The sequence below is a fragment of the Oncorhynchus gorbuscha genome, linkage group LG02 (assembly GCF_021184085.1).
Source record: "Oncorhynchus gorbuscha isolate QuinsamMale2020 ecotype Even-year linkage group LG02, OgorEven_v1.0, whole genome shotgun sequence".
NCBI lineage: Eukaryota > Metazoa > Chordata > Actinopteri > Salmoniformes > Salmonidae > Oncorhynchus > Oncorhynchus gorbuscha.
In genome coordinates, this window is record NC_060174.1 from 59,275,299 (window position 1) to 59,283,921 (window position 8,623).

Sequence of the window (8,623 nt, forward strand, 5' to 3'; positions counted from 1 at the left end):
TGCAAAAGGTGATTTTAACATGTTTTTAACTCAGTGGGTTAAATACTTATCTAATCAACATATATTAGTGTTTTATTTTTCGTTCATGTTTTACAAATGTTAGTATTTGTATTCCACTATAACTAAAAATGATAATTAAATCAATTTTAATCCCACTTTGTAACAACATTTGGACCAAGGTGTGTGAATACTTTCTGAAGGCACCGTATAATGCATTCATTCATGCCTCTTGTAATGGAGAATAGACCATCATTAACCATTACTTAGTAATGGACTCAATTAGTCGGTATCATACATTTGTCTCTCTTATTTTCAACAGAAAGTGTCCTATGTATTAATACAATGGAGAAGAGAGCACAAATAGAATGTAAGAATAAAAAAGATTGCATTTTATTTCAGAAAATGTGTACAATGCATGTATATAATGAACACAGATAATTGATATTGTATATTATATGCTGCACCACTGAATAGCAATTGCATGTCACTGAAGAGTTTACTGGGAAAATTCTGAAATGACACCAATCCATGTATCGGACAAGGCGTTATATTCTTTGTTAAAAACACATTTAAACACATTATACATTTGCATCTAACTATACTGACAAATGGTAATTTGGTATACGGTTGATATGTGGTTGTCTTACCTGCCTTAGTTGAATTCACTAACTGTAGTCACTCTGAATGGCTAAATGGCTAAAATGCTCATTTAGAAGGGATATCACATTGCAAACATTAAAATAAGGGAGAATGTTGTACATCACATTGCAAACATATTGAAGCCAATGTCTCTCTTGGTCCACTTAGAGGCGCCAGTCAATCCATCATGGATGGAGAGTAGAGTAAGAGTCTTCCTTCCATTAAATAACCTGCTTGGGACAAGATTAACAATTTAATAAGGAAACTTTCCCCACAGGGAGACAAATTTAATAAGGAAACTTTCCCCACAGTGAAGGACTATTCAGCTCTCTAGAAGACAATCCTATAAGTTAATTGGTCTCCTTTTAATTGGTTAATTGGTCTCCTTTTCCTATAACTTTTCAGCAGTGTAGGCTATAGCTGATACATTTTAAGGATTTACATCACATCAATAACATTACATTTAAAAATGTACTTAATTAAAGAAAATATTTCTATTAAATCCAATGATAACTGTCTCACAAACAGGTGTAAGGGACCCCTCCCCTTCCATACCTCTTTGTTGGTGCAGGTTCCACAGAGGCATCCAAAGAGCCCGTTGATCATCTGGGTGCAACAGAGCACCAGCTGCAGAGAGCTTGTCACCAGCAGGATAGCAAACAGCCCAATGTTAAACTCCACCACGTTTTTAGGTGCTGTGCACAATCCCCACAGATCACGGTTGTTCAGGTAACTGTCCTCTCTGATGGGGAAAGCGGGAGAGGGTTATAATTCATTATAAGCGTGGTGGTGGTGGTGGTGGTGGTGGTGTGAGTGTGTGTGTGTGCGTGCGTGCGTGCGTGCATGTGCGCTTGTGTAAGTTAATGAGTGTGCGTTTGTGATCTATGAAGACACTAACCTGTCTTTGAAGGGAGTCATCCAGAGCAGCAGCACTCTACAGTAGGGCCCATTAATCAGGCCAAGCATTGCCACTATGAAACTGTAGAGGGCGCCAGCAACCCCGACTGCTGCGAAGGCAATGGAGAGGAACATCTGTGGAAACAAGATTAGTTCAATTTTAATAGAATGGTCTTTCAGCATTATTACAGTTGTTAAATAAAGTTGTAATTAAAAAACACCGAATTACAATAACAAATAATAAATGTTAAATAATAATAATAATAATTTATATTATATTAATAAATGTTAATTTCAAAGTGCTAAAAATTATGATGACTATCTTATGACGATGACTATCTTATTTAGTATTTCCTGTTTTCTTTGCATCCTATCAAATATGATTCCTTCCTTTCTTTCTCTCTTGCTCTGTCTGTCTCTCTATCTACCTTACTCTCTCTGTATCTGTCTATCTGTCTCTGTCTGTCTGTATCTCTGCATCTGTAGCGCTGATCCTTTTGCAATCTTTCGAAAGTAATCTTTCAATTCCCTGCTCTTCTTTTTAGAGTTTTCTAGTCTTTTAGAGTTCAACAGTTATCATTCTTATAGACTTCTCCAGTGTTTTCTTGTCTGTAAAGAGGACTTACCCCGCAGCGGTTGGCACAGCATCCCTGCTGTCCAGTAACATGGATGTACAATGCTGGGACCAACACCTGGAAAGGGAATGGGCAAGGAAATCAGTACCATGCATGTAACCTCAAGGACTTTTATCCTGGTTAAGTAAAGGCTAAATTTTAAAAAATCGACATTTGACAATAACAACTATTTGCATTTGAACAAGCCAATACAAGTAGTTGAATGTGAGGATGGTTGAATGTATTTCTTTTTGTGTGTGAATTATTTTGTTGCTCTTGTTCTTGAATGAATGAGGCAGTAGTAGGAAGGTCCAGCAAATGTGCACTTTGATAAGGGCTGTGGTGAGCTTCTTGGCAAATATAGCAGCATGATTCACCAGATTACTTACATATCAAACTGTAGTTTGTCCCTAACCATGTAAAAATCTAAAAACTAGTAGAAAACATGCAAACCATATTTGAAACCCTTGGATAACTTAACTGTGTCAACTCATGGGTGACTATATACTTGTGAATCATGTGGAACCTAACAAGGGTTTCATCCAAAACACAAAACAAAGTCCATATGACATTTCTCTGACATTCTCCTATGAATGGTTATGGGGGATTTCCCAATGGCTTTGCACTTTAAAAAAATATTGCATAATTCAATTAAACACCATTCATTATTTAAGAAGAAAGAACTTACCATTAGTCCCCCTCCAACCAGTCCTCCCATGTACTTCACCTCTTCTGTGATGTATCCGTCTTTGGCGTAACTGGTCTCCCAACCCGGGAAGAACAGTATGATGTTACAGATGATTGAGATGACTGCCAGTGGGTATAGCGTCACCCCGATACACCGGGAGCATTTACCTGTACACATCCTATCTGCCACGTACTGTTTAACTTGTCTAAGAACTCTGCAGCCAATAGGTTTGAGACCCTTGAACGTCGAGAGCCTTGAACATTCCAAAAGAAAAACAGGGTTCTTTCAGTTAGGTATAAAGTTGTAAAACAAACTCTTAGAATTCCACAAAGGGTCTTTTCTGATGAAAACAATCGTCTTGTCCACTCACCTTTTTTTTATCTCTCTACCTGGTGATGTACGGGGGGAATAGAATACATACTAGGTGGGAGGAGTGGTTTTGTGTGGGTGTAATAGTGTACCGTGAGTCATAGTAAAGCAAAGGCTATAATTGGTCACCTATTCTTCACCCAATGCGGCTGGGGGACGTTGAATGGCGTCATTTATGTAAAATCGATTATGGTGTTATGATTAACACTAGAGGTTGGCATGGTTTCCTTTGGTGATAAACACCCAACCATAGTCAGAAGAGGGTACCTGAGAAATAACCTACGAAGCCTCCAAACTATAGTTATTTGTCTGTTTCGTATGCCCCCATTGTCACAATATTCTCTAATGAATAAGAGAGGGTAATAGTTTTTGTGTTGTTCTGCTTCTTTCAAATCTTCCAAGCTACACTGAATGTGTTCCGCCAGTGTGTGTTTGTATTGTCTATCTGAGTTTCTGTAAAAAAAAACACTCCTTGTGAACTTTGGACCGGTAGTGCATGATGCTGCAGATGGGAGGGATACAATAAGTCTTTGACATCAGCAGTAAAACATTAACAAGTGACTGGTTAAACATTAATAAAGAGACTGCACACTGGCCATGGTGAGCTAGGATAAAGGAATGTCATTCACCACTTACAAACATTAGCCGTTTTGAATTGAGTAACTGTAACTTTCAAATTGAGATGTTACTTGGAAACATTTGTGTGCACCGCTAACCAAAGATTTCTCAGTTACATACTCAGTAATATGATTTAGTCTGTCATTATAGGATGATAAGCGATGAGCATCCTTTTGATTACCAAAAAAAAAGGATCTGACAAAAACCAAGAGGCCGACATGTAAACTTGAATAAAAAATAAGTGATACTAGCAAATGCAGTGTGTAGGTTTCTCTTTTCTTTGAAGATTACCATGAGTTAAAACCTGTGAGTAGTAATTAAGTGAGCTCTTTGGTGTTAGCGCAGGTGACAATTCTAGGGAGAGAAAGTTTTTGTAATGTTACCCGCAATGTTCCCCAGATGTTTGAGTGTCCAGTTTTCTGTTAGTTAGGGGAACCATCAATATGTTAGCAAAAACCTCCTGAGAACCTATTTAGAATGTTTTGGCATTAGAGTTAGGAGAACATTCCCTAAATGTCAAACAGAACATACCCAGAACGTGGTTGCCATGTTCTCAGAATATCCAATATTAATGTTCGAGACACGTTTCATTGGAACATTGCAAAAACATTCACGTGTCCAGTTTTCTGAGGGTTAGGACAATATTCCAATAATGTCCCATCAAATATTTACAGAACATGGTTGCCATGTTCTCAAAATATAAGATATTAATGTTCTAGACATGTTTCATGGGAATGTTGTAAGAACAATTCCTGTCTCCAATTACCTTTAAAGTAGCTGTCCAGTGGTTTCAGATTTCTATGATATATGACCTATAATTACTTCGAAAATGAGTGAGATAGTTTTCCTTCCAACATTTTAAAATGAAGTATGTTAAAAAGCAACTGTTCTGTGTTGGAATGGTGTGGGTGTACCCCAACATCATTACAAATATTCAAGCAAGTAGACCTCTGATTGGCCAGCTCATCCTGCTCTAGACCGCTGATTGGCCATGACATCATATTCTATGAGGAAATAGCAAGCATTTTTTAAATGGTCTCTTTGCAATGTTTGACGTTGGGTTTTTGATGTGTTTTTTTCCCCTACAATTTATGCTTTGGCCACAAATACGAGTATAGGATGAGTCAACAACATTATTTGGCTATGAGTTAACGGAAAATGAACTTTTAAAGTGAGATTTTCACTGGACAGTTACTTAAAACATATGCCGTTCTGGAGATTTTGTCTAGTTCCCAGCTTGTTTAGGGGACACCCCTTTAAAAAAACATCGCCTGATGGTCTCAAAGGAACATTCTACAGAAGAAAAAAACAGTTTCTTTACATACCACCCTTTGTTACCTTGCCAAGTGCATCAAGGTGTCATGCCTCCCGCCGATTACAGAATCTCCGACCTTAACTATGGAGTCAGCAGGAGAAGGTACCCTGGCCATTGAGGTGGAGGAGCGCGTCCAGGATGCAGGTATGCTTCACCATCTTGGCGCTATCATGGATCGTGTTGTCCAGACAATGGACCGCTGGGTGAGACAGGGAGTTTTTCCAGCGCCTCTACTAGCACAACAGGGGTCTCTCCTGAGCGCCCCTTTCCCGCATGAACCCAGTGGGATCCGTCTTTCCTTGCCTCAGGAGTACGACGGGTGGGCTGCGAACTGCCAGGGGTTCTTGTTGCAATTAGACCTCTATCTGACCACCGTCCACCCGGCTCTATCGGACCGTGAGAGGGTGTCCGCCCTCTTCTCGTGCCTCACCGGGAGAGCCCTGGAGTGGGTCAACGCTATGTGGAGAGAGGGAGATGCAGCGTTGGACCAGTTTGAGGAGTTCACCCACCGTTTCCGGGCGCCTCTACCATCTGAGGCAGGAGACGAGGAACGCCCAGGAGTTCGCCCTGGAGTTTAGGACCTTGGCTGCCGGCGTGGGATGGAACATCTGGGCCCTGATCGACCATTACCACTGCAGTCTGCAGAAGGACGTCTGTCGGGAGCTGGCCTGCAGAGACACCACCCTCACGTTTGGTCATCTGGTGGACCTGTCCATCCGGCTGGACAATCTGCTGGCTACTCGCGGTTGTTCAGATCGGGGTCTGGTGGTTCCATCCACCCACACCCCCTCTCCGATACCCATGGAGCTGGGAGGGGCAGGGCGCAGAGAGACTGGAGGGGGTTCCCGCTAATGCACCATCTGTGGCCGCAGAGGTCACACTGCCAGTCGGTGCCGGGTTGGTTCCTCTGAGAATCAAGGCAGCAGGCAGGGCGCTCTGGCGTCACTCCAGGTGAGCCGGCACCATTCTCACCCAGAGCCCTCTGTTGCACATATGTTTGTCTGTTACGTTCCCTGAGTTTTCCCCGCATTCCCAGAAGAAGGAGCTCGTCGATTCAGGCTCAGCTGGGAATTGTATTGATAGCCTATAGTTTAGGGATCCCCATCGTTCCCGTGGATGTGCCCTTCCCCGTTCAAGCCTTAGATAGTCGACCATTAGGATCAGGGTTGATTAGGGAGGTCACCGCGCCTTTGGGCATGGTGATGCAGGGGGGTCATACGGAGATAATTAGTCTCTTCCTTATTGACTCTCCTGCATTTCCCATGCTGCTGGGCCTACCCTGGTTAGCTTGTCATAATCCTACCATTTCTTGGCCATAGAGGGCTCTCACGGGGTGGTCGCGAGAGTGCTCAGGTAGGTGTTTAGGGGTTTCCGTTGGTGCTACTATGGAGGAAAGTCCAGACCAGGTCTCCACCGTGCGCATTCCCCATGACTATGCCAATTTGGCTCTCGCCTTCTCCAAAAAGAAGGCGACTCAATTACCACCTCATCAGCGTGATTGTGCGATAGATCTCCTGGTAGACGCTGCACTTCCCAGGAGTCACATGCATCCCCTCTCACAGGAGGAGACGGAGGCTATGGAAACATATGTCTCCGAATCCCTGCATCAGGGGTACATCAGTGGAGACATTGGCTTGAGGGGGCTAAACACCCTTTTCTCTTCGGGACTGACCACCGCAATCTGGAGTACATCCGGGCGGCGAGGAGACTGAACCCTCGCCAGGCAAGGTGGGCCATGTTTTTCACTCGTTTTGTGATAACCCTCTATTACAGACCAGGCTCTCAGAACGTTAAGGCAGACGCATTGTCCCGGCTGTATGACACGAGGGAGCGGCCCATGGATCCCACTCCCATACTCCCCGCCTCTTGCCTGGTGGCGCTGGTAGTGTGGGAGCTGGACGCGGACATTCAGCAGGCGTTACATGCAGAGCCCGCTCCCCTCCAGTGTCCAGCTGGGCATCTGTACGTTCCGTCTGCTGTCCGCGACCGGCTGATCTATTGGGCCCACACGTCACCCTCCTCTGGTCATCCTGGGATCGGTCGAATGGTGCGCTCTCTTAGTGGGAAGTACTGGTGGCCCACTTTGGCTAAGGATGTGAGGGTTTATGTTTCCTCCTGCTCGGTGTGCGCTCAGTGTAAGGCTCCTAGGCACCTGCCCAGAGATAAGTTACAACCCTTACCCGTTTCACAACGGCCGTGGTCACACCTGTCGGTAGATTTCCTGACTTCCTCCTTTACAGGGTAACACCACGATCCTGGTCGTTGTGGATCGTTTTTCTAAGTCCTGTCATCTCCTCCCTTTGCCCGGTCTCCCTACGGCCCTACAGACTGCGGAGGCCCTGTTTACACACGTCTTCCGGCACTACGGGGTGCCTGAAGATATAGTGTCTGATCGGGGTCCCGAGTTCACGTCGAGGGTCTGGAGGGCGTTCATGGAACATCTGGGGGTCTCGGTCAGCCTTACCTCAGGTTTTCACCCCGAGAGTCATGGGCAGGTGGAGAGAGTTAACCAGGATGTGGGTCGGTTTCCGAGGTCTTATTGCTAGGACCGGCCGGAGGAGTGGGCAGCGTTCGTGCCCTGGGCAGAGATGGCCCAGAACTCGCTCCGCCACTCCTCCACAAACCTCTCTCCCTTCCAATGTGTACTGGCGTATCAGCCAGTTCTGGCTCCTTGGCATCAGAGTCAGACCGAGACTCCTGCAGTGGACGACTGGTTCCAGTGCGCGGCGGAAACATGGGACGATGCCCATGTCCACCTTCAGCACCCGTGCTGCTCCAAAAAGTTGGCGCAGACCGTCACTGCAGCGAGGCCCCGGGGGACCGGGTCCGGCACTCGTCCCGAAACCTGCCCCTCCGCCTCGCAAGCCTTTCTGACCTGCACATTTCTCAGTAGTTGGTATTCAGACGAACCTTATTCAGTCGCATAACGTGCTCTGCAGGTGTTGCTACTGTACCGTGTGCGCTATATATTTAATTCAACCACTGAAAACCCTCCCATTTGCTGGCCAACAAATGTTTTCGAGGAGTTTTTATTCAATAGGGTTTTAAGTACATTTACACTATATGTATATAGAAAAGTCTGTGGACACACCTTCAAATGAGTGGATTTGGCTATTTCAGCCACACCCGTTGCTGAGAGGTGCATTAGATCGAGCACACAGGCATGCAATCTCCAAAGAAAAACATTGGCAGTAGAATGGCCTTACTGAAGAACTCCGTGACTTTCAATGTGGCACCGTCTTTCAATGTGGCACAAGTCAATTCGTCAAATTTCTTCCCTGCTAGAGCTGCCCCTGTCAACCGAAAGTGCTGCTATTGTGAAGTGGAAACATCTAGGAGCAACAACGGCTCAGCAGGGAAGTGGAAGACCACACAAGCTCACAGAACAGGACCACCGAGTGTTGAAGCGAGTAACGCGTAAAAATCATCTGGCCTCGGTTGCAACACTCACTACCGAGTTCCAAACTGCCTCTGGAAACAATG

The 8,623-nt window shown here is 44.8% G+C and overlaps 1 protein-coding gene across 3 annotated transcripts; it reads right to left on the reverse strand.

Annotated features, from left to right (window-relative positions):
• Positions 1–368: 368 nt before the first annotated feature.
• Positions 369–3,345, reverse strand: tm4sf21a (transmembrane 4 L six family member 21a). 3 transcript variants are annotated; one of them, XM_046314713.1, is made up of 6 exons: positions 3,209–3,345; positions 2,839–3,091; positions 2,163–2,228; positions 1,538–1,671; positions 1,195–1,381; positions 369–872 (listed from the first exon to the last, which is right to left on the reverse strand). In XM_046314713.1, exons 2-6 carry the CDS (start codon positions 3,013–3,015, stop codon positions 861–863), a joined length of 576 nt encoding a protein of 191 aa, XP_046170669.1. In that variant the 5' UTR covers positions 3,016–3,091; positions 3,209–3,345; the 3' UTR covers positions 369–860. The 3 variants fall into 3 exon arrangements, with proteins under 3 accessions (XP_046170669.1, XP_046170660.1, XP_046170677.1); XM_046314704.1 differs by having other exon boundaries at positions 2,839–3,239; XM_046314721.1 differs by having other exon boundaries at positions 369–869; positions 2,839–3,238.
• Between the last annotated feature and the right edge of the window lie 5,278 nt (positions 3,346–8,623).

What these genes read in the sequence shown, in the direction of transcription:
- tm4sf21a (XM_046314713.1), bottom strand. Translation starts at nt 3,015, where the DNA reads ATGTGTACAGGTAAATGCTCCCGGTGTATCGGGGTGACGCTATACCCA. An exon ending in TGGTTGGAGGGGGACTAATG is followed by an intron (nt 2,229 to 2,838) that starts GTAAGTTCTTTC and finishes TTCCCTTTCCAG; the next exon opens with GTGTTGGTCCCAGCATTGTA. An exon ending in ATGACTCCCTTCAAAGACAG is followed by an intron (nt 1,382 to 1,537) that starts GTTAGTGTCTTC and finishes TTTCCCCATCAG; the next exon opens with AGAGGACAGTTACCTGAACA.